General features: G+C 58.5%; 4 protein-coding genes across 4 annotated transcripts; 2 read left to right on the top strand and 2 right to left on the bottom strand.

Moving 5' to 3' along the window:
• Window positions 1–75: 75 nt before the first annotated feature.
• NUDT8 (nudix hydrolase 8) lies at window positions 76–2,529 on the top strand. Its single transcript, XM_079787673.1, has 4 exons — window positions 76–373; window positions 920–1,052; window positions 1,653–1,730; window positions 1,828–2,529. Exons 1-4 carry the CDS (start codon window positions 180–182, stop codon window positions 2,059–2,061), a joined length of 639 nt encoding a protein of 212 aa, XP_079643799.1. The 5' UTR covers window positions 76–179; the 3' UTR covers window positions 2,062–2,529.
• A 4-nt stretch (window positions 2,530–2,533) lies between these two features.
• LOC307109106 (double C2-like domain-containing protein gamma) lies at window positions 2,534–8,080 on the top strand. The gene is given in 12 exon segments (XM_079787672.1): window positions 2,534–4,004; window positions 4,101–4,220; window positions 4,226–4,481; window positions 4,643–4,722; window positions 4,797–4,868; window positions 5,080–5,189; window positions 5,270–5,408; window positions 5,541–5,591; window positions 6,789–6,940; window positions 7,044–7,125; window positions 7,299–7,395; window positions 7,475–8,080. Coding segments are annotated over 11 exon segments (1,239 nt in total). The 5' UTR covers window positions 2,534–4,004; window positions 4,101–4,154; the 3' UTR covers window positions 7,609–8,080.
• Window positions 8,081–8,098: 18 nt separating this feature from the next.
• Window positions 8,099–13,523, bottom strand: NDUFV1 (NADH:ubiquinone oxidoreductase core subunit V1). Its single transcript, XM_079787671.1, has 10 exons — window positions 13,364–13,523; window positions 12,291–12,373; window positions 12,047–12,217; window positions 10,916–11,099; window positions 9,951–10,140; window positions 9,358–9,570; window positions 9,026–9,192; window positions 8,663–8,744; window positions 8,368–8,513; window positions 8,099–8,263 (listed from the first exon to the last, which is right to left on the bottom strand). Exons 1-10 carry the CDS (start codon window positions 13,433–13,435, stop codon window positions 8,177–8,179), a joined length of 1,395 nt encoding a protein of 464 aa, XP_079643797.1. The 5' UTR covers window positions 13,436–13,523; the 3' UTR covers window positions 8,099–8,176.
• An 8,015-nt stretch (window positions 13,524–21,538) lies between these two features.
• On the bottom strand, window positions 21,539–24,175 carry GSTP1 (glutathione S-transferase pi 1). Its single transcript, XM_079788932.1, has 7 exons — window positions 24,092–24,175; window positions 23,721–23,756; window positions 23,400–23,506; window positions 23,204–23,291; window positions 22,794–22,897; window positions 21,986–22,093; window positions 21,539–21,802 (listed from the first exon to the last, which is right to left on the bottom strand). Coding segments are annotated over exons 1-7 (633 nt in total). The 5' UTR covers window positions 24,093–24,175; the 3' UTR covers window positions 21,539–21,613.
• Between the last annotated feature and the right edge of the window lie 386 nt (window positions 24,176–24,561).

Raw genomic sequence — 24,561 nt, 5'->3', positions numbered from 1 at the left:
ACGCCTCTAAACCGCCGGGGCGACTTCGGAGCCCCAAGGGCTGGGGCGGGGCGGGGCGGGGCGGGGCGTCCGGGCCCATTCCGGCGCCGCCCGCGCCGCGTCCCCGAGCTCCAGAGCGCTGCCCGCCCCCTGCCTCCCGCGGCCCGGCGCCCTGGCAGGAGCGGCGCCTCCGGCCGGACATGCTGCCCGACTGCCTGTCGGCGGAGGGCGAGCGGCGCTGCCGGCAGCTGCTGGCAAAGGCCACGGCCCGGTTCCGCGCGCGGCCCGCAGCGGCCGCGGTGCTCGTGCCGCTGTGCTCGGTGCGCGGAGTCCCGGCGCTGCTCTACACATTGCGGTCCAGCCGCCTGGCCGGGAGGCACAAGGGCGACGTCAGGTACCCCGCCCGGGACCTCCTCTCCCCTCTGGTAGGAGGCCGCCGAACCCCGGAGACGCTAGGACCGTGGCCCAGCACTGAGCCTCTCCGGGCCTCGGTTTCCGCCTCTGTAGAATGGGTCTGCGGAGAGCCCGTCGCTCCGGGCGCCGCGTGGGCTCCCTCGAAGCGCGCCCGCATCACGTCGAGCCTGCGACACCTCTCTCTGAGCTGTGACCCCCTCTTAAAAAGGCGGCACCTCTCCGGGCCGCTGTAGGAAGATTTGGGTCCCAGAGCCTTGAAAGCCCGGGGGCGGGGCTTTCCGGCTTCCCGCCCTGGCCCCGCCCTCGGCGGGAATTGGGGACACCCTAGGGTCAATGTCAGCGCCTGGGGGCTACCACAGACAGAATTCGCGTGTCTGAGTCCCAGGGCCTCTCTCTCTCCCTTACCCCCATTGCTCAAGGAGGTCAAGAGCCTGGAGAGGCCCTGTGGCTTCCGCCGGCCTCACTGTAAACGGGGCAGGAGCTTAGGGGTCACTGGCCCTCCGCCACACTGCCTGTGCCTGTTTAGTTTCCCAGGTGGCAAGTGTGACCCGGCTGACCAGGATGTGGTGCACACTGCCCTGAGGGAGACCCAGGAGGAGCTGGGCCTGGCTGTGCCTGAGAACCATGTGTGGGGTGTCCTGCAGCCCGTATATGACCAGGTGAGCCCACCAGGCTCTGAGGCCACAGCCATCCTTTACCCCATTCACCCACTCTGCCTGCCCTGGGCTAGGCACGGGGACCCCAGGGACAAGGAGCATGGTCATGGACTCCAGCAGGTGTAGAATGCAGTAAGCAGCCGGCACCTGCCTGTCCCTCCTCTTCCATCCCCCACAACCCATCAGGGCGGGGCCCGGGTATTTTTATCCTCTTCTCACAGGGATACTGAGGCTCAGGTTCCGGGTGGGAGTGGCTCTGGGGTGGGCCGGCTCTGTCCAGTTTGGTGGATGAGGGTTGAGGAAGGCCCCACAGGGTAGGAAGGGATGGAATGACAAGCGGCAGATTTTAGGGAAGTAAAAGTAAGGGAAGGTTGTTCTAAGTAGAGGGAACAGTCTGCGAAGGCCCAGAGGCCTGAATGGGAACCCGAGTCCGTCAGCACGGCTGGAGGGAGCCCCACGCAGGACCGGGGCCAGATGGACCTGGCCTTGGCTGCTAAAGGCCTCTGGATGGCAAGGGTGGGGTCTTCCTCTCAGCCTCCCTTCTCCAGCCCCAAAGGCCTGCCAAGGCCATGCCTCCCTTGACTGCCTTCCTTCCTGGCCCAGGCAAGGAACACCGTGGTGCCGGTGCTTGCTGGTGTGGGCCCACTGGATCCCCAGAACCTCCAGCCCAACCCCGAGGAGGTGAGTAGGGGCAAGGGTGCCGGGGGACTGGGCCGTCCCAATGGGGGAGCTGCATGGTCAGCCCTCTGTCCACCGTCTCGCTGCCTCCTGTCCGTAGGTGGAGGAAGTGTTTGCACTGCCCCTGGCCCACCTGCTGCAGGTGCAGAACCAAGGCTATACCCACTTCTGCAAGGGTGGCCACTTCTGCTACACAATGCCTGTCTTCCTTCACGGGCCACACCGTGTCTGGGGGCTCACGGCCATCATCACCGAGTTCACCCTGCAGGTCTTGGTACCTGGTGCCTACCAGCCCCGCCTGGATATCCCTGGGGCGTGGAGGCTGCGGGGCTGAAGACTGGTCCTCAGCAGGCCCTGCCTTCACCCTGCCAGGCCAGCTCCACCTGGGGACTGAATAAAGAGCCTTTACCAACTCTTTGGCAACTGCATCTTCTGCGCTAGGGCCCTGACCTCGAGCAGACCCCATGGGACAGCTGGTCTCCTGGCTGGGGCACCTCTGTCCAAGCACACTGTCACCCCCCGCAGTGGGCACTGACCCTGCACCAGGTACTTGGCATCATTTCTCTCGTTTCACCCTCACCTCAGCCCTGTGAGGTGGGGCCAACACTGTCCCTGGCTGGTGAGACTGGGCTCAGAGAGGACAGACACCTTGGCCAAGCTGGGATTTGAACCGGGCCCTCTCTGACTAGAGCCCAGACCCTTAGCCACTGTGTGCTCCTTCCTCCGTGCCTGGCTGACCACGTGCTGGGCCGCAGGAATCTGGAGAGGAGGCCTGCACATGACTAATGAGTGCCCACCATGCACCAGCTGCTGTGCTGGGGCCACATCTGCGGACCAGCAGATGTTGTCCTGACCTTGGGGGGTTGGGGGCGGGGGGGCTCAGACTAGGGGAGACCTTAGACCAGATACTCATGTGTTTGCACATTAAACGATCACATATAAATAACAGTGGAATTATGCAGGGTTCTGTGGAAGAGTTGAGGGGGGACAGTCGGACTTTGGCATGTGGACTGGGCAGTATTAGCCAGGACAAGTGATAGGAAACTCCACCCACTGGCTGACTGGCCAGAAGAGGAATGGTGATTATGAATCCAGGGTTAACGCAGCTTCAGGCATGGCTGCACCCAGGGGCTCTCTCTGGCTGTGCTTTCCACCGAGTTGGCCTCATTCCCAGGAGCAGTCTCCACTCCACAGAGATGAGGAGAGCCACAGCTCTAGGGTGGCTCCAGTGTTCCATCAACAGAAAAGAGAGTTGCTTGGTGTAAGCCAGAAGCGCCCTGCGCTGGCCTGCTGGGTCACAGGCCCTTCCCGGAGCCTGTCCTGTGGCTGCTGGATTTGGAATTCATTGATTGGCAGGGTCTGGGGCACAGCCCTGGGAAGGAGGGTGAACCCCTAGGCTGGGAATAGGGAAGGGGGCGGCCCCCAAAGGACCACTGGGAAAAGGGAATGCTGAGCAGGTAAAAGCCAGCCAAGTTCCCCTTCAGAGTGACCTTGAAACCAAAGGCGGGAGTGAGCCGGGTCAAAGGGCAGGGTAGGACAGTTGGGGCAGCAGCTGCACGGGCACAAAGCTTGGGGTGTCCAAGGAAACCATGAAGAGTAATGTGGAGATGAGGGGGTGCCCAGGGGCATGCCTCATGACGGGTTAGGATTTTATCCCAAGCCCATAAAAGGAGAGAGGGGTTGATGTGATCTGATCCATGTGCCAAAAAGCTTGAGCTGCAAGGGGGCCTCTTCCCCAAGTACCCCCTTCTTCCCGGGCACCCCCCCATTCCACATGAGCCCTCCCATCTCACCTCCCCTTGCACCCCTCCATACCTTCCAAAGTGCCCCCACACCCCCGCCCCTTCTCACCTCCCCACATGCTCCCTCCTCCTGCACCCCTTCCCTCTCACCTACTCTCCATCCCCACACACCCCTCCCATTGCCCCTCACACCCCTGTCACCTCTAGGCATCCTGCCTCCTCGCCTTGGAGCAGGTCCCATGATGGTGGTAAAAATAACCACAGCATGTGAACAGGGGGAGGGGTTGACAAGGACGGGGCGGAGGGAGGCTGATGCCCCCTTGCCCCGTGCCAAGTAAGGGACCCTCGGAGTTGAGGGCAGGGAAGTGCCCTCTCCTGAGCCCCGGAGGTGGGCTCTGAGCTCCGCCCCTCCCCCTCCCTGGCGGGTACCAGGAGGCCCTGGGTCACACAGATGAGTCACCTCAGTCAGCGCACACCCAGTGCCAGCAGCGAACAGAGCCAGGTGGCAGAGGCAGGTGGCGGAGCTCTCAGAGAGGTAAGGAGCCCAGCGGGCACCGCCGGCGCACCGGGGCCCCCCTCCAGGCTGAAGCCCCCACTTCCCCACCCACCCAACCCTGCCCTCTGTCCTCAGGTCCCCGGCTGCCGCCCAGGACCCTTCTCAGCACCGCAGTGATGCCTCTGCACCATGTCTCGGCCCAGTGTGGTCCCCTCCTATCCAGTCCCAGGGGGCTTGTCTGAGCCCCTCCCCTTGTCTGAGCCCCCATGGCGGGCACTGAGGCAGCGGGCTGGAGGCGGCCACAGCGGGTGAGCATGCAGGAGCACATGGCCATCGATGTGAACCCGGGACCCATCCAGCCCATCCACCTCATTTCTGACTACTTCCCGCATTTCTACCCCTTTGCTGAGCCTGCCCTGTGTGCCCCAGACCCACACCCTGCAGTGTCTCCCGCCGTCCGCTCTGCACCCCAGCCGCAGCCAGACCCAGAGCCAGAGGGAGACTCGGACGACAGCAGTGAGTGGGGCAGGGGATGAGGACACCCTGGGTGGGCCCAGCGCAGCCAGGATGGGGTCTGAGGCATCCCAGGCATCTGACCTGTGAGGGGCAGGGCAGGAGGCATGGTGCCACGGGGGTAGGGTGCAAGAGGAACTGACCTGCGTGCCACCTGCCCTTAGCTACCCTGGGCACCCTCGAGTTCACACTTCTTTTTGATGCGGACAACAGCGCCCTGCACTGCACGGCTCACCGTGCCAAGGTAAGGATGGGCGGGGGCCCCTGAGACAGTGGCCTGGGCCACAGGCCTGCCCCATATCTATTGTTTCTTCCCAGGGCCTCAAGCCGCCAGCCTCAGGCTCCTTGGACACCTATGTCAAAGCCAATCTGCTGCCAGGGGCCAGCAAGGTGAGGGCAAGACCCGGGCTCCTACTGCTGCCCCTCAGCCACACACCCAGCCTGGGACACCCACCCGTCCTGGCCGGATCCTCCCGCAAGGCCTGGACCTCAGGCCTGGAGCTCCCATTGCAGGCTGCACAACTGGGGATTCTGTGAGGGAGGTGGCCAGGGTGGGGCCCTGGGGCCGAGGTGGCCCTGACCCACCCTGCCTGGCCCTCAGGCCAGCCAGCTGAGGACGCGCACAGTTCGGGGCACAAGGGGACCTGTCTGGGAAGAGACGCTCACTTATCACGGCTTCACCCACCAGGATGCTGGGCGCAAGACCCTGCGGTGAGGCTTGAGCCTGGGCCACGAGGGAACAGGGTGGAGTGGGGGCTTGCCTGCCCAGGTCTGACCTGGGTGGCCTCCAGGTTGTGTGTGTGTGAGGACCCACGGCTGCGGCCGCGGCGGCGACGAGTGCCTCCGCTGGGGGAGCTGCGGGTGCCCCTGAGGAAGTTGGTGGCCAACCGAGCCAGGAGCTTCAGTGTGTGTCTGGAGAAGCGGAGGCTGGTGAGTCAGGGTGGCGCACAAGGTGGGGCTTTGGGGTCCAGCAATCGTGTGTTGGGGGAGCTGGAGAGTGGAGGGGCGGGGAGGGAAACTTGGGCAGTATCCGGCCAAGGTGACCAGGCTCTGCTCTTTCAGACCAAGAGGCCGGAGAGCCTGGACACATCCCGTGGCATGTCCCTGTATGAGGTGCGTAGGACGGTGGAACTGAGCAGGCGTGAAGGGGACAGGCCTGGGGTACTCGGGCATCAGGCAGGTGTGAGGTGGGCTTGGAGAAACTGAGGCCAACCCCCATACGTTCTGTGCGTGCTCAGAGCCCTGGGGAACAGCCAGGCCAGAGGATGTGTGGGGCACTGGGATACGCAAAGCCCTCAGGGGGCAGAGACCCAGGCCACCTGGAGGCAGATGTTGAAATGATGCGATTTGTCTGTGGCCAGAGCAGCTGGGAGGGCAGGGGAGAATGGACAAGGTGGGGCTCCCTGGCTGCTCCCGGGGGTCAACGTGGGTGCCACTCCTGAGGCTGGTAGCCCTAGACAAGCGCTTGTCAGGAGGCAGTGACAGTAACTGGAGGGGCCCCAGGGGAGACCAAAGACTAGACTGAGGCAGGACTGGCCCAGGCCCCTTAGATTGAAGGTCCAGTGCTGCTGCCCTGCCCCCTAGTGGAGCCACAAGTTACTGCAGCTGATGCCTAAACAAGGCCAGGCAAGTCCCACCTCCGTGGGGCTGGTAACCTGTGCCACCCACTTCCTGTCCCACTCACTACAGTGCGGGGGTGCACGGCAGGTGCCCACGGGACACTCCCACAGGAAGAACTAGATGCTAGCACGGTGGTTGGACTTCCTGCAAACCGAATCCTATGTTACGTGTGGGAGAAACATGTCCTTCCCAGCCTCCCCCGGGGCTCCTCTTGGAAGCACCAGGGGCCGAGTGTGGCAAAAGGCATTCGGCATCTGGTCCCCAGGATGGTGGGGGGCGAGGAGGGTGGGTGTTGTAGCTGGAAAGACCTGTACGTCCTTGAGTGGAGAACAGCCTCTCGGAGCTGCTCCCGAGACATGGGCTTTACCAGCAGGAGGGTGGCGTGGGCACTCAGTGGGAGGCCATCAGCAAGTGCCTGGCCTGTCTGTGGCTCTCAACATCAGTCCCCTTCCTCTCCACGGCAAAGATGTGGCCTGAGCAAGCCCCTCCCCTTCTTAGGTCTGGAGGGTACAGCTGACCCGTGAAATTCCCTTCCAGGGCACCAGGTCCATGAGTTTGTGAAATTGAAACATGAAGTTAAATCACTGGCCCGACTTCTTTGCAGCCAGTCTGAGCTCTCACACCCTGGCTGATACTGGTGGGTGGGTGGGCTCTGGGCCACAGAGGGGCTGACCCCAGCCTACCCTGCAGGAGGTGGCAGAGGTGGCTGGGGAGGAGCGCGGGCGCATCCTGCTGTCACTGTGCTACAGCTCTCAGCGGGGCGGCCTGCTGGTCGGGGTGCTGCGGTGCGCCCACCTGGCCCCCATGGATGCCAACGGCTACTCGGACCCCTTCGTCCGCCTGTGAGTGTGAACAGAGGTGGACAGGTGGGCATGGGGATTCCTCAGAGTCCCTCTGGGGCTCATCTCTCCAGAGACACACCTAACCCGACCCCATCCTCCCCAGATTCCTGCATCCAAATGTGGGGAAAAAAACTAAATATAAGACCAGTGTTCGAAAGAAGACCCTGAACCCCGAATTCAATGAGGTAGGCCAGGGCCAGGTCAAGGCAGTCCTGCTGCTCTGGGGTGGGGAAGTCAGCATCCTGCCTCAGTCAGAGAACACAGGTCCCAGCCAACCTGAGCCCCTCAGCAGCCTAAGCCTGTTTCTGAAGCTGGGAAGGACCCGAGGCTTCCTTCCTTCCTGTCTCCTTCCCGGCAGGAGTTCTTCTACGCAGGCCGCAGGGAGGAGCTGGCCCAGAAGACCCTGCTGGTGTCTGTGTGGGACTATGACCTGGGCACAGCCAACGACTTCATTGGTGAGTGGGAATGCAGGGGAGCTGGGTGAGGGGCCCAAGGGGCTCCCACATATCTCCTGACTCCTATCCCCCAATCCAGGCGGGGTGCAGCTGAGTGGCCGGGCCAGTGGGGAGCGCCAGCGGCACTGGAGAGAGTGCCTGGGCCACAGTGACCACCGGCTGGAGCTGTGGCACCCGCTGGACGGTAGTGCGCCCCTCCAGCTCAGCGACTAGCTGGGGCACCTGGCCCGGCCCTGCTCACTGCTCCTCCCCCGAACTGACCCAGACGCCTCCACAGAGTTGGGAGGAACCAGGGCTGCCTCACCCACCGTGCCCAGCCCCTAGGCAAATTGTTTCCCTCCTCCTCCCCGTCCAAATGTGCCCAGTGCCAAATCAGGAAGCAGGAATAAACCTCTCCTCCAATCCAGACTAAACCAAGCTTATTCTTTCCTGGCCCATCACCTCACAGGGCAAACTGGACCCTGCTCTCCTTGTCCCCACCCTCAGGGCCCAGGTGTGGACCCCAGGCCACAGCTTCCCCTCCTGCCCTGAAGGCTGGGTGTTCAGGATGGTCTAGGGCAGACTCACTGACGCACCGGAGGCCAAAGTCTGGATTCACGGCATGACCTTGAGCTGGCCTATCCTTTCCAAGCCTCCCCATCTGGGAAACAGGGCCCATGAGTAATGGACCTCAGGGGCAGGGGCAGAGCAAGGCCACAGAGAAGCTGCAACAGGATAGCGGGCAGCACTCGCTTTATTGTCCCGCCGTCTGGATGATGGACACCAGCCCAGGGCAGCAGGCTCAGGCGGCGGCTTGCCTGACCTGGTGCTGCTGGGCAAACCGCTGCATCCGGTCCTCGAGCTCCGGCCGGAAGTGTCGGATCAGGCCCTGGGAAGGGGTGGGGGCACTGTGTGAACCAGGGTCTAAAAATCCCCAAGGCCCTGGGCTCTCAGCAACCCCACACTAGTGCCACAGAGCAGGGCAGTGAGTACCTGCACAGGCCAGGCGGCCCCGTCGCCCAGGGCGCAGATGGTGTGGCCCTCTATCTGCTTGCTGATCTCCCACAGGGAGTCGATCTCGGCAGGCCGGGCGTCCCCCCTCACAAAGCGGGCCATCACCTTGTTCATCCAGTCCACGCCTGCAGCCACAGTAGGAAGAGACTGAGAGAGGCCAGAGCAGGCCGGCAGCATCTGTTTATTCAGGGTCCAGAGCCCACTCCACCTTTGACCTCTGCCCAACCCAGGCCCAGGGTGAGCCAGAGAAAGCCCCACCCTGCCTGGTGCTCACCCTCGCGGCACGGGGTGCACTGGCCACAGCTCTCGTGCTTGTAGAACTCAATGAGGCGGGCGATGGCTTTCACAATGTCCGTCTGGAGAGACAAAGGACAGTGAACCGGGACCCAAGGCCTGAGCCTCAGTCCCCAGAAGCAGCCCCTTCTGACTCCCCGACCCTCTCTGGGCGTCCTGCACTGCCCACTCTCCGTGGCACCCTGCCTCAGCGCAGCCGTGCTGCCCCCTTGCCCATCTGTATCTCGGGCTGCAGGGTCTGGGACGCAAGAGCTGGCAAGAGTTCTCAGAGCAGCCACGGGAGGGGTACCAAGCAGGCTGGCAGGAGGTGGGGACTGGGTGGGAAGCGGGGGCCAGCCCTTACCGAGCGGTCCATGACGATCACCGCAGCCGTGCCCAGACCCGTCTGTGCCTGCACCAGCGCGTCGAAGTCCATCAGCACCGTCTCACACACGGACTTGGGGATCAGTGGGGTGGACGAGCCGCCGGGGATCACAGCAAGGAGGTTGTCCCAGCCACCCGTGACACCCCCTGGGGTACCAGTCAGTCCCCAAAATGATGGGTGGTCAGGGCTGGGGCCAGCAAACGTGCCTAGTCCTGAGCCCAGGGCCTGTCAACCCCCGCTCCAGCCCCAGGCCCTTCCAGCCCTGGCTCTCTCCACGAATGCCCTGCCCTGCCCCAGGCCCCAGGCCTCACCCGCGTGCTTTTCAATCAGTTCCTTCAACGGCACCGACATCTCCTCCTCCACGGTGCATGGGTGGTTGACGTGGCCAGAAATGTTGAACAGCTTGGTACCCGAGTTGCGCTCGCGGCCAAAGCTAGCGAACCAGGCACCCCCTCGGCGGCAGATGGTGGGGGACACAGACACTGTCTCCACATTGGCCACAGTGGTGGGGCAGCCGAACACTCCTGTGAGGAAATGGGACAAATCGGGGCGGGTTTCCTGGCAATGGGTCTGTCCCAGGGTCCTGCTCCCATGGCAGAGAGCCCCCTTCTACTGCTTTATCATTCTCATCCCCACCGGACCCCAAAGCCCAGCAGGTCCTGCACTGCCTTGTTCACCACCCTGCCCTTTGCTCCCGGGGGGCTGGAGGGGACCTGGGAGTCTGGCGTGGGGGCTGAGGAGGTGACAATGGTGGATCCTCTATGTTGTTACCACCTACTCCCTGTGTCTGGCCCCAGTGCAGAAGGAACTCAGAAATTCCCTAAGAAAGACCAGTGGGGACCCGAACCCAGGTCCCGGATTCCGCAGGACCTAGGACAAGGCCCAGGATTGGGCCGGATCTTACCCACGTCTGCAGGGAAGGGCGGCTTCAGGCGGGGCTTGCCCTGCTTGCCCTCGATGGACTCGATGAGCGCCGTCTCCTCCCCACAGATATACGCCCCAGCCCCGCGCACCACGAACACGTCAAAATCATAGCCGGAGCCACAGGCGTTCTTGCCAATCAGACCAGCCTCGTAGGCCTCTCGGATGGCCACCTGTGGGACAAGGGTGAGAGGTGAGGTCACTGTCCCCAAGGGCCTGGGGATACTGTGTGTGCGTGCGGGGGGCAGAGGAGAGGGGAGAAAACAGGCCCATCACCAAATCCAGGGCAAAAGCCCCCTTTTGACAGGAATGGAGGACGCTCTGGGAGGGAGGGAGGACTTGGACAGTGTATATGCCATTGTAACAACTTAAAAATTCTCCAACTACATCTATTTTTAAAAGAAAGATTTTAGAATAATGAAAAATTTAGCAAGTGCTTTCTCTAGGTAGTGGATCTGTGTGAGATTTTTCTCATGTGTGTGTGGTTTCCTATCTTCATAATAAGTACTGCTTCTGCAATAGAGGAAAGAACCTAGAGGTTTAACTTTAAAGTACGTAATAACAATACATTTTATACATGATGCTACTACATGGGCCCTGTACCACAGGCATCACCAGGCTAAGAATCACCCCTTGACCACTGACCCTTCTGCAGGAAATAGCCCTCTTATGAGTTCCCCAGCCCACCCACACGCGAGAAGTCATGGAGCCATGGAAAGCCTCCCAAGCTGAGACTCTGGAGTGTACTGGGCGGCCCAGAGAAGGAGGCCTTTGGGAGCCACGTCCCAATCCTGACACACGCAGGAGTGGCCAGCACTCTCCCAGTGGGACCCGGACAGATTAGGCGCTAAAATCGGCGCTAAAATCTAAGAACGACGACGCCGGGTAAGTGGGCGGTGAGTACACACGGAGCACCACCTCCTCTGTGATGTCCTTCCCCCAGCCCACCTGCAGGTTGGAGGCCTCGTTGTAGAACTCCCCACGGATGTAGATGTAGGCTGCACGGGCACCCATGGCCCGGCCCCCCACTAGGCAGCCTTCCACCAGCTTGTGGGGGTCGTGACGCATGATCTCCCGGTCCTTGCACGTGCCCGGCTCCCCCTCATCCGCGTTCACCACCAGATACTTGGGCCTGTACAGGGGGCCAGCAGGTCAGTTAGGCTACAGGGCCACCAGGGAGGGTCTTTCAACCCCCACTCTCCCAGCCAAGCCTCAAAGATGTCTCCTCTGACAGCCAATCCCTCTCTGCCCTCCCAACATGTTCCCAGGGTTCTGCTTGCTCACCACCAATGACAGGAAACTCACTGTCTATCCCACCTTTGACCTTTGACAGGAAAGGTCTTGGTTCTGCTGTCCAAATGTCTCTCTTTGTGCTTTCCCAAGAGCCCAAATTCTGCTCTTGGTCACAAAGGGCTTTCTGAACCTCCACCATATCACTGAGGCCAGAAGGAGGTAAGGTAGCTGACGTGTATTATTTGCTTTCTATGTGCTGACCAATGAGCAGGCCAAAAGCTATACAAACATTATCTCTTTAATCCCCACAAAAGATAATATCCATTTAAAGAAACGAACACTGAGGTTCAAAAAGGCCAAGAGACTGCCCAAGCTTAATGATTAGAAGGCAGAGCTAGGAATTGATCAATTAAGTTGCCTGAGTCAAAATCGTGTGCTGCCCTGAGCAGGTGGCTCAGTTTATTGGAGCACTGTCTTGTACACCAAAGGTTTTGGGTTCAATTCCCGGTCAGGGCACATACCTATGTAGCAGGTTCGATCCCCCGTAGGGGTGTGCAAGGGAGACAACTGGTTGATGTTTCTCTCTCACATTGATGTTGCTCTCCCTTCCTTCCTCTCTCTCTAAACTCGGTAAGCACATCCTCAGGTGAGGATTTAAAAAAATCTTGTTCTGATTCTGCTACCCTCAAGTCTCCCCCGAGGAACACCAGCGAGAACCGAGTCCCACCTACTTAAGCTCCAGAGACATTTTCCACTTCATTCACTCCAAGGCAACAACCCAAAGCCCTGCGTAAGCCAAAGCACCGCAGGTTTCTCCTGCAACCCCATCTCCGCCTCCGAACACACCTGCCGTCGGAGGGCTTGTTCATGAAGCTCCACTTGAGGCCAGTGGGGAAGCCGGCGCCGCCACGGCCCCGCAAGCCAGAGGCCTTGACCTCGCCCAGGATCCAGTCAGGCCCCTTCAGCAAGATCTCCTTTGTCTTGTACCAGTCACCTCGACTCTGGGCGCCTTTCAGCCTGGGCAGAGTAGGGAAGGTGGTGAAGGGGAGGCCGTGCCCTTCGACCCACCAGGCTCAGGGCACCATCTCACCTCCAGTCATGGCGTCCATACAGGTTGGTGAAGATCCGGTCTTCGTCCTTCAGGGAGCCAAAGGAGGTTTTCTTGGGCGCTGCCTGGGGACAAAGAGGGTCAGGAAGACCAGCAGAGCTCTGGGGTCGTGAGGGGCCAGGCCAGAAGCTACAGATTCTTAGGTCCCCCTGACTAGACGGGGCTGCGCTGGGGAGAGGGGAGGAGCCTAAGCCTTAGAACCCTGGTAGCATCATAGCTACCACCACCCCTAGTAACCACGTCCTGTTCAGCAGGCACTGGGCTAAGTATTTTACATCCAGAACCTTGTTTCTTCCTCATAACCCTGAGACAGGAATGAGTTTACAGAGGAGGAAACTGAGGCTCAGAACAAAATGAACTTACATAAGGGCATATAGCCAAAAGCAGCAGATAGAATTTGAGCTGAGGTCTATCCGAGGCCAAAGCCCACAGCACCATACTACCGCCCTGAGCCCAATGTAATGGCTGTCTTGCTGGACGAAACCTTGGTTAAGCCAGGGCCTTATGTTACTAACAATGTTGGAAGCAAAATGTGTTTACTGATGGAAAAGAAATGTCTCACTAGGACTGGGTGGAGGGAGACCCATTTGGGATGAAACTGACGAGAAGAGGTGGGATCTGGAATTCTACAGAACCCAGTGGCGAGCACTCCAACTGAGAGCGCTGGGGAACTGGCTCCCAGATCCGATCCCCTAAAAGCCACTACAGGAAGCAGAGCGCTGAGCGGGGAACAGGGCGGTGCATAACCCTCTCCAGTTTTCTGCATCTGCACAATGGAGCAACGACACATTCACGCCCCACAAAGCTGTGGCGAGGAAGGAATGAGGCACGGACGCTTCATCACCTTCAAAACTTCCCTAAGGGAAGCCGGAGGCGGGAGGGAGTCAGCCTCCCGTTGGGACCCGTTCCCCTTCTACACCCATGCCGGAGGGGCTACCTTCCTGCCGGACTGGGGAGACGAGGAGGGCTCTCCAGGAGGCGCTACAGACCCACGGGACAGCGCGCGCGGAGACACGGCAGCGAACACCCCTGGTCCGAGCCAGGCCGGGCCTCACCGTGTCGCCGCTGAATCGCACAGACACCCGCGCGGGGAGCGACCCGCCGAGCAGTCGCCGTGCCGCCAGCATCGCGGGGGCCAGCACAGTCACCTCCCGCTGTCACCTTCACTGCTCTGAGGCCGAGGAACCGGCGCGACCCAAACGCTAGGCGGCGCACAGGAAGCGCGTCACGCGCCCCGGCGCCGGCGGCGCGCCCAGGCATCCCTGCGCCTCTCCCACCCCGCCCTTCGCCCCGCCTCTAGGAGAGGCCGGAAGTGGCCTGATAACGCTGGGGCTGCTGGGAGATGTAGTCCGACCTGCCTTTCTTCTACCGCCGGGCTGGTAAGCACTGAGCCCAGTGTAATGGCTGTCTTGCATTGTCTGGGACAACCACTGGCCCACTTTCTGAGCGTTTGCTTCCGGACCCAGCCTTCCAAACCTCAAGTAAACAAACCTTGCACGTCGCCTCCTGCCAGTTTCTGGTGTTTTCCACGTTCTATAGGTTCAGCATTCGGTGTGCAGCTCCTGTATGCACAAGTGCTTGGGGGGAGGAGAAAACGGCCTGACCCTCATGACTATGTTAATTTCATTTTATACATGAAAAGAATTGTGGCCCATGGAGGCTTCATGCCTTGTCCATGGGCATCCACTTAGAGTGTTAAATTGGAGTCAGATCCAGGCCTTTCTTCCCAGAGTGCCCCGCGCACCACAAACCTACAGAACAATTGACACACACGTGACAGTCGTGGGATGTCTGTGGTATTTCCAAAAGAGGCGCCGAAACAATGGCAACTTGTCTAATGTCTTACAGATGGGCAAGGCAGTAACAGGCCCAGAGCCCAGCAGTCCTGGCTCCCAGCCACGGCCCCTCTCCTGGCTGGGGAAAGAGATTGCCCAGACAGATCTGGGGATTACACAGCTAATCCGGAGTTCAGACTTGAGCTCACGAATGCCTCCCTCTGGGGTGGGAGCAGATGCGTCAGGGTGGAGCCAGAGGATGGATTCCTTCCTTATTCCTCTCTAATTGGGTCAAGGGAACACAAGGCCCTGGGGAGAAGGCAGCCTGGGACAGGAGATGGCTGGACATGGGATGATGGGAAATGGAGCATGAGGGGCAGGGTCTCCCATTCATCCAGCGCCAGGCTGTGTGCCAAGCACTTGCCATGTGTTATCTCGTTAATCCTCCTACAATCTAGGGTGTAGGAATGAAGAGCCCCTGTTTTCAGAAGAGGATAGAGTATCAGCAACACTGAGTGGCCGACCCAGCACAGCATCTGCCAGAACGTGGCTTGAGGTCTCCTGACCCTACATCCCCCACTCCAACCCCACCCACCTGCTTGCCAGGCTCCACTTCATGTCACCTCCCAGGAAGCCCTTCTCCGAGGAGTCCCAGGTCCTGGCTCTCACCTCTCCCTCTGCACCTGTCCCATCCTATGTCATCATCTGCCTCCCCCACCAGCCTCCAGGCCACAATGGGGGAGGTGTCAAGATCTCCCCAGATTCACTGCATCCTGCCAACTCTGCCTTCTGAACACTCCCCGTACCTGTGCCTGCAGGCCCTGCCCCATGGCCATGGCCCCTGGAAGTCACCCAGCCTCCCATCTGGGCCCCTCCAATCCCTTCTTTGCACCCTGGAACTGTGCCTCAGTTTCCTCTAGTGGGAAATGAAGGATGGGAACCGTGAGTGAGCAGTGCCTGACACACAGCAAATGCCCAAAGAATGCTGGGCTATATACACTGGCCTGCAGTTTAATTTAGAGAAGATCCAATCTGTGCAATATTAAGTCTTCCTACCTAGGAATGGGATGTCATTCATTTTTTCAGATCTTTTAGGTCCTTCACTAAACATTTAGGATGTTTTCTTTTTTAAAAAAATCTGCACATTTTTTAATACAGGAATTTTGTGTGATGTTTTGCATTTCTATGCTTTTGTGATATCTGTTTTGATAACATTTTCTTTTTTAAAAATATATTTTATTGATTTTTTTTTTACAGAGAGGAAGGGAGAGGGATAGAGAGTTAGAAACATTGATGAGAGAGAAACATCGATCAGCTGCCTCCTGCACACCCCCTACTGGGGACGTGCCTGCAACCAAGGCACATGCCCTTGACTGGAATTGAACCTGGGACCTTCCAGTCCGAAGGCCGACGCTCTATCCACTGAGCCAAACTGGTTAGGGCCTAATAACATTTTCTAATTGGCAATTGATTGTGAGTAGACAACTGTTGATTTGCCTCTATTGAGTCTGTATCTGGATCCCTTAACGGACTCCCCTGTTATAAAAGTGTGTCCATTCAAGCTTTTCTATTTTCCATGCTGATGATCATATTGTTGAGAAGAATGAGAGTTGAGTCTCTTCCTGGCCAAGATCAGGTTTCTTTTCTAGTTTCTTTTTCTTACCTTCTTGCACCAACTAAGAACTTCAGACGACGGTTGAGTAGTGGTGACAGCAGTGAGCTCTCCTATGTGAGGTGGGCCACTTTCCACCTTTTTCCTGAACATCACAGGAGTTTGCTGAGCGTAAGAATGATCATTTCCTGAAGTGAGACTAGAACTCATGTAAGGCCACCTGGAGCTGTGGCCTCTGCTTAGGGGTGATCTGATCACCGTTTCCATTTCTTTTGTGGTTATTTATTTCCTTGAGCCAATTTTGAACACCCATACATTTTATTTCTATTTTTAGTGGTTTTCCTTACATTTCTAACAGTCATAACTAAGTTTCTTCCCCCCCCCCCCCCCAGGAAAAAAAAAAGCTAATTAATATGTCTGGCCTTCCTTCCCTCCCAAATTCTGCACTCCGATCTTCTGAGTTGACTCCATTTGTGACATGACAAGGAGGGCATCTTTGGTTCTCTCCCCCCCCCCCCCCCGCCCCCGCCCCCCCCCCCCCACTTCATACTGCTGGTGGAGGCTGGCCTGTCACAGGGGGCTCTCAGCTTTGCTCTCCAGAGCTGGGCCCAGACTGAAGGCCTGGCCCAAGCCCTGTGCATTCACCCAGGCTGTGTTCCTGCCTCCTGGCTAAGTCACGGGCTACAGTTTTCCCTATTTCTTTCCTTCAGAGAGAGGCCTATTTCAAGTCCACACAGAATTGCCTTTTTCTTTTCTATGTGTCAGTTCATTGCTTTTTCTTCTCTGAATTTGATGTGTTTGAGAAGGACAGGATGGACTTCAGGTTGTACTCTGCTATCTTGAACTGGAAATCTTTTTTCCCATTAATTTACACTTTTGAGAACGTGGAGTCGATCAGTCGTGACCGGTGGGGTGCACAGGGGAACGAGGTGAGCGCCTCTGGGGAAGCAATGCCACGATGAACCCGGCCAGATGTCCCCCTGCTCTCCAGCGGAGGGCGCCCTCACACGCTCTGCAGACCTAGCACTGCCCTGAGACCCTCCCTGTTAGCCGGCCAGAGCCTCAGGGTCCCTCCTTGGCTCACACTGTCCTGAACTCTCGGCACTACCTGCACTCTCCACCAGGGGGAACCTGTGAGGTCACACAGTTGGGCAGAGGTCCCGGGCACCAGTCCAGTCCCCTCGGCCCACCCAGCCCGGCACCTCCTGGCAGCAAACCACGTTCAGCAGAGCAGGTCCAGGTCTCTGGAATGTCCCCCACGTTGGTTCTTTGCCACAAAAGCTTCAGTCTGTTCTTTTTCATCCCATGTAGCCCTTGATGGCTATTTGGGATAATAGACACAGAAAGAGCTCACAGCCCCTTGACTAATCCCAAACGGGTAGAAATGAGTCGTTTTAAAACAGATTTACAAATGTAACTATTATAACTTTGTAGTAAAGCTATGGACATCAGGGTCTTTTGCTTCCTGGTTCTATTTTTTGTTTGTTTGTTTGTTTTATGGTCTTATAATGAGAGACTGTTGTCTGGATTATTTCTCTCTCCCTCTGGGAAGTTCTGAAACTTTCTGAGGCATAATAGATGGTTATGACAGAAAATGTCCCAAGAGCCATCGAAAGGAAGGCGCCTTCTCTTGTTTCCTATTGTAGAGTTTTAAATCTGTTGTTTCTAGTTGCCAAAATCTTTGACCTCCCACCTGCTTTCGCTTTATAAATGTGTATGTTGGGAGAGGAGGGTGCATAGAAGTCCATGTCTCCCACCTTCATGAGAGACGGAGTGGGTGTGTGTGTGTTTTTTTGTGGGGGTTTTTTTGTGGTATTCGTGACTTTGAGAGGATTCTGAAAGATTAGTGGGAATGCCAACTCCAACATTAAAAATGACAGGTGGTTGCAAATATTTATTTTGTGTTTACCATCTATCTGATCCTCTGATAGGCAATAACCATCACTGTACAAGAGAAATCCTCAGTTTGGGTAAGTAGTAAAATGTATTCACTTGGGGACCTCGTTTAAGAACTTCATCCCCAACCCAAGGCCCTACAGAAACCCCTCACATTTTTTCCGGTAGTATTTTATTTCTCTCTGTCACGTGTACGTGCACCCTGTTGCAGGGTTTCTCGGTCTTGCACTGTGGACATTTGGGGCTGTGTCATTCCTTGTTGGACGGCTGTCCTGTGCACTGTAGGGTGTCCGGCAGGATTCCTAAGTGCCAGCAGCACCCCACAAGTTGTGACAACAACAATATCTCAGACATTGCCCAGTGTAATCTGGGATTGCACCCCCAGCTGAGAACTACTCGTCTACCTGGCGTTTGTTGTTGTATATGGCATGAGGTAAGGACCCAGCGATTGCTCTCCCTATGGTGAATCAGTTTTACTTAACACTAAAGCACTTGTCCATGATGCCATGACCGTCACATACCAAGTTCTGGTATACGCACGACTCTGCCGCTGCATGTGGTAGACATGGGCACAGAGCCCCCTGCCTGTGGGCACAAGGGGGCATAAGAGGAGCCTGCCCCTCCCAGGTCCCGCCCAGCTTCCGGGGGAGGCCGTGCAGTGTTTGTGGGCAGGTTTCAGAATCCCCACGAGAACTCTGATGCGATTCCAAGTTCCTTACCCCTCGTGGTGAGACCTGTTTCCCTCTCTCTGGAAGGTTGCAGGGTCTTCGCTTTCTTTCTGGGGCTCTGCAGTTTCACCATCGGCTTTTGTGTCAGTCTTTGGTCTTTTTTTTTTCCTTCCAATATGCTTGGCTGTCATTGTGCCGTTCAGCCGAAAGCTCATCTTCCCCAGTCGGGAGGTTGCGTTGTGTTGTTCATTTGATCACCTGCTCCCTATTTCTCCCCCTCCCCCCCCCCCCCCATCTCTGGACCTCCTCGAATAATCTCTATTTTTCTTATCTCTCCATGCTTTTATCTTTCTGTTCTGTTTTTCATGTGGATTTTTCAACCTCATCTTCAAGATTGTTCATTTCCACTGTTATCATACTTTGAAGTTCCAAGCTCCCGTTTCCCGAGCGTTCCTTTAAGCTAGCGCCCTTTTCCTGTCTTCCGGATGAGGTGTCTTTTGTTATCTCCCCGAAGGTAATGATTAAAGTTTATTTGAAGTTTCTCATGCAGCCTGCACGGTCTCTATCTCCCCCGAGTTCCTTTTATTTTCCTGTTTATGATCTCGCTCTCTTTTATGTGAGATTTCTCTCCAATGTCGGACCGTTGTGTGTTGTCCATTGGTATTTGTCGTGTGAGGAGTGAGGGGAGTTGGTGGAAGTTCTGGGTGAATGTGAAGTTGTAAACTGCAGGGCAGCTTTAGTGGGCGCAGTGTCCCCGGGGTCCCCCGCAGTCCGTTTCTGCCTCTCCCGCCTGGGGTGTGGGCCACCCGGAGGCCAGGCTGGGGGAGCATGTGGGCCCTCCCCCTGGCACGCAGGCGGCCCCACTCTGCCCACTGCTCCCTAAGAGCCTGTCCAGGCCCTTGCTCTTCACCTACTGCACTTAGCCAGTCTCCTGCTGGACATCGATGCTGTTTCAATACACGTGACCACAATGGTACGATAAATAATCTTTTTTGTGCCTCAATTCACACCATCAGCAAGTTACTTAAACTTTCCGTGACTCAGTTTCCTCCTCCACAAACAGGGATAAGAGTGTCTACTCAAGGGTGGTGAGGATTAAGGAAGGTAACATACTACAGCAAGTATGTCAAACTCGAGGCCTGAGAACCCATGCGGCCCACAATGAATATTTTTGCGGCCCAGCCAATATAACAGTATGTAAGAAATGTTTTAATAAAAATGTTGTAACTTGCCCTGGCTGGTTTGGCTCAGTGGATAGAGCATTGGCCTGCAGACTGAAGGGTCCCAGGTTCGGTTCCAGTCAAGGGCACATGCCAGGTTGTGGGCTCAATCTCAGTGGGGGGGCGTGCGGGAAGCAGCCGAACAGTGATTCTCTCATTGTTGATATTTTTACCTTTCTCCCTTCCTTTCTCTGAAATCAATAAAAATATATTAAAATCATTTTTAAAATCATTTTTAAAATGTTGTAACTTAATTTTTACAATATCCTGTTACACATAATTATTTTTTAATAATATATATTTTTTTATTGATTTCAGAGAGGAAGGGAGAGGGAGATAGAGATAGAAACATCAATGATGAGAGAAAATCATTGACTGGCTGCCTCCTGCACGCCCCCCACTGGGGATTGAGCCCACAGCCTGGGCGTGTGCCTGTGACTAGAATCGAACCTGGGACCCTTCAGTCTGCAGGCCGACGCTCTATCCACTGAGCCAAATGGACTAGGGCTATACATAGTTATTAATAACGAACTACAACCTTCGCTAATGACTGATTACTATAATCATGTTGCATTCATTTCCCTTTCCTCTCCACTAATACTAGCAGCGAATATTTTAGCAGCCGATTGCCACGTCGTTAGTCTTGTACTGACTTGTTTGGTGTGCGCAACAGGAAATATTTCGTTTTCGGAGAACAAGAAAAATAGGTTTATTTGCGTGACGCTTATTAATTTGTGCAGTTATTCAGTGTCTGGTAAGTTAATGTTCAAGAAAAATATTAATTTTTTGTTAAAATGTTCTATTATTTTATGTTAATGACTCATTTATTTCAGCCCTTTGTATTCAGCATGTCTCTATTGAAATAAACCTGTTTCGATGCAAATTGAAGCTTTTGTTTCTCTGCGCCCACATACACTTAAACCGTGTTTATCTGGCCCGTGTTAGCCTTTGAGTGTGACATGCCTGTACTACAGCCTGTCGCATCATGCCTGCAGGGAGCCAGCGCTCAGTATTAGCAGCTACGGCTGTTATTTGCAGGCGTGGCTGTAGGCGGTTCAAGGATACCTGCCTTTTCAGTTTGGATCCACACATCTTAAATCCAAAGTCCTCCCCGAGGCAATGCCTGTTCCAGCTTCTAACCTATGTCCTCAGCCTCCTGGGCGATGCCCAGGGAGTGCCTGGCACCGCTCCGCGTTCCCGGGGCTCCCCAGCGGTGGCCAAGCATTCCCCAATGCCCCAGCCGTGATTACTCTGACACGCATGGCCCCAAGGGGGGCCTCCGGGATGTGGGATGGGTGCAGGCCTCCCTTTGCTGACCCAACGCTGCAGCCTGAGGCCTCTCAGAAGTGAGAGGTTACTTCCTGAGGGCCTCCCCTGTGAGCCCCCCTTTTGGGCAGGTGACTCTCAGGCTGGGCAGGGCTCCTCCTCCAGCCATCCCTGGAAGCCCTGACCTGCTCACACCGCAGTGCCTCCCCTTTGCCTGGACTCTCTCCGCTGTGGACACGCGCGCCCCCTCCCCACCCCCAGCTCCCCAGGCTGGTTGATCTCCTTCTCAGGCTCCATCCTTTAGCAACCTGGTGGAGAGGCGGCGGCGGGAGAGGCACCTGATCTTTGTGTTGCCCCTGTGCCCGCAATGTCCGAGGAGGCCAGGAGAGCCCCACCTGCAGAAGAGTGACTAACCCTCCCACCAACCAGCCCGGGCTGCTCTGAGCTGTGTCCCCTGGAGGGACCCCTCAGCTCCCGCTGTCCAGGACTAAAGTCCCCTGGCAAGCTGCCTGCTGGGGCTAGAAAGCCTGCTGACATAGTGAGCCTTTTCTCTCGAGACTGGGACCTCCAGGGTAGGGATCTCAGTTATTTCTCTTCCTGTATCTTTCTTTTTTTTTTTTTTTCCCCTCTCTTCCAGAGTTCAGCAAACACAGACTGCATTGCAAGCTCCCAGTAGACACTGATTGTGTTTTAGGATTTCAAGTATCCTAGCCGGGCCACCTCCAGCGTCTGACAAGTAAGGATCCCACAGCCCTTTCCCCAGGAAACTCAATGCCCACGGCACCACTTTTCTCTTGGAAATTTTATTGGTCCAGGGAAGGGGGAGGCCGGCAGGCAGCCCCCGCCTCCTGTGGAGGGTGCCCAGGCCTCACTGTTTCCCATTGCCATTGATGGGGCGGTTCACGTGCTCCGGGGAGGCCAGGAAGGCCTTGAGCTTGGGCCGGGCGCTGAGGCGAGACACATAGGCCGAGAGCAGCGGGAGGGAGTCCAGGCAGCCAGGGGCCAGGACCTGGTGAATCAGCAGCAAGTCCAGCAGGTTGTAGTCGGCGAAGGAGATCTGCAGGGAAGGGGCAGGGATCAGGAGGCGGGAGCAGACCACAGGGTGAGGGGAGGCGGGGGCCCAGGGCCTGAGCCGGTCCCTAGGTCTGTCCAGCAATGAACGGCTCACATACCCTCTGCACCTTTTCCCATCGGTACGTGAGGGTGGCACGGGAGGGGCGCGACAGGGACAGTCGCTCACCTGGTTGCCCACGATGAAGGCCTGGCCCCCCTGGTTCTGGGAGAGCAGGGTCTCAAAAGGCTTCAGGCGGCCCGGCAGCTCCTTCACATAGTCCTCCTTGCCCGCCTCCTGCCGGAAAGACGGCCCTGGTCACCCTCCTGACCCTCACACTGCCGCTCGCCCCCCTTCTGTTGGCCCCGTCTGTGAGTCACCACCCTCAGAGCCCCATGCTCCTCGGCTGACTCCCACCCCAGGCTATGACACGTCCTGTCCACTGCAGCAGCCAGTTCCTCCTCCTCTCCCTGTGACCTCTCAGCAGATCCCCAAGGAAGCCCTGGAGGACCCTTCTAGACCTCACATTTGGACACCACCCTGCTTAGACTCCTCGATGGCTCCCTACTGCCAGCAGGAGCGGGTGCAAGCCCGGGGGTTCAGACCTTCAGGCCCTGGGCCTCCCACCCCTCTCTCACGCACAGCCACGGCGCCCGGCCTCTGTTAAACTGGTCGTGGGTCCCTGCATGTGCTGTGTCTGCATACCTGTGTACCTGAAAGTATGGTACCCGGGAGCGGTAGCTCCTCCTCCTCCCGCACCTGCTCCAGGAAGCCCTCCGGACCACCCGCAGCCCAGGCGGTCAGGACCCACCCCTGGCTCAATGTCTCCTGTCCTTGCCCTGTTCTGCTATTGCTGGTCACTGGCCCCCAGCACATGGCCGCACCCCGCCCCGGCCCCCAGACCTAGGGAGGTCTCGGCCAGAGCCGCTTGAGGGGTGTGGGTGGGATGCGAGTTCAGGAAGCCCCGTCTTTGCGGTCCGGCCCACCCCGTGCTCACGTAGTTGGTGTAGATGAGGCTGGCGTATTTGCAGCGCAGGTCCTCCACGCCGTCATTCACCACGTCCACCAGGGCCGCCTCGCGCTGGTCCTGCCCGTAGAGCCCTGGGGAAGGGAGCGCCCACAGCATGATGGTCAGCTGACACAGGACTGACCCACAGACAGGCCATGTGGCTGCCTGGGGGCCCCAGCGAGGCAGGAGGGAGGAGGACGGGGAGGGAAGGAAGGAGCAGTCCTGACCCACAGGAGGTGCTCAGAACTGGGTGGGAGGCGCCTGGCATGGGGCAAGGGCTGCAGGCGACCTGGGCTTGACCTCAGGCAAGCCATCTAACCTGCCCGCGCCTGGTGCACCCCCACCCCCCCACCCCTGCCCCCCGGCCTGGACTGGGCCAGTGCACCCTCAGGACTCACCCAGGGAGCGGCCCAGGTGTCGCAGGATGGCATTGGACTGGTACAGGGTCAGGTCTCCGTCCTGGAACTTGGGGAGCTGCCCGTACAGCTGGGGTGCCACAGCTCTGTCAGAGGTGCTCAGCCTGCCTGCCCCCCTCACCCCCCCCTCCGTCCACCCCCGAGGCCCCGCCCCTGACCCCCCGCAGGCAGCACTCACACAGGAGGCCTTGAGGGAGCCCTGCAGCCAGGTCTCCCTGGTCACCACCTCCTCCTTCCAGCTCTGGCCCTGGTCAGCCAGCAGCATGCGCGTGGCCTCGCAGCGCCCTGCGGAGCGGAGACGGGTCGTGGGGCGGAGACCCCAACCCGCAGGGCCGTGGGGCGGGGCCTGCTCACCGGGGAGGGCACAGGCCACAGGCGGTCGGACACGAGGAGCTCAGAGACACGGGCACGAAGGCGCGGGCCAGCAGCGGGGTCCCCCCCCCCCCCCGCCGTGGGTGAGAGGCCACAGCTGCCCCTCCCCCTCCGGGCACAGGCCTACCTCGAACAGGGAAGTAGACGATGGTGTAGGGCGCCACTGGGGGGACAGAGAAGTTTGTTAGCGCCCTGGGGGGGGGGGGTCCTGAGGGGCAGTGCGCCCACCCGCCCTCCCCGGGGTCCCATCCCGGGGTCCCATCCCGGGCTCCGGGGGCTCCGGGCCTCCTAGGGGCCGGTCTCTGCGCCGGGGACGCCGGGCCCCTGAGCACCCCAACCCCGCGCTGGTGCCCTGGATGCCCCTCGCGGCGGGGGGCGGGGGCGGGGGGCGGGGGCGGGGCAGGGCTTTGCAGGGGGGTCCCGGCCGCGAGCGGGGCGCGCTGCCAGCCTTGGGGGCCCGCCCGCCCCGAGCCCCTCGGAGCCACGGCGCGTACTCACTGGCGACCGTGCGGAGCGGCGGCGGCGGCAAAAGTGCCCGGGAGGCCGCGGCCTGGAGCCGACAGAGGTGGTCCCGCCCCGTCCCGCCCCGCCCCGTCCCGCCCCCCGTGTCCCACCTCCCGCCCCCGGTGCTGAGTCACGCGCCGGCCCCGCCCCCTGCCCAGCCCGGACCGGCCCGCGCCCCCCGCCCCGCACTCCCCGCAGCGGAGCTCCGCCCAGCCCGCCGGGCCCGCGGAGGGTTTGCCGGGGGGAGCTGGTGAGAACCGGGGTCAGGGTTTCCAGAACCTTCTCCAGGCTTTGGCTTTGCCCTGGCCGGCCTCCTCCTCCGCTTGGGTCGCAGATTCAAGAGACACAAACTCTTGCATTTGTGCCCACAGACAAAAGACGCTGCACAAAGGACAGGGCCACGTGCCCTGCACACAAACTCGCGTGCACGCACACTCCAGGCTGGGTTTTTCATACGAACCAGC

The sequence above is a fragment of the Cnephaeus nilssonii genome (assembly GCF_951640355.1).
Source record: "Cnephaeus nilssonii genome assembly, chromosome: 13".
Lineage (NCBI taxonomy): Eukaryota > Metazoa > Chordata > Mammalia > Chiroptera > Vespertilionidae > Cnephaeus > Cnephaeus nilssonii.
This window is presented reverse-complemented; position numbering and strand designations above follow the sequence as displayed.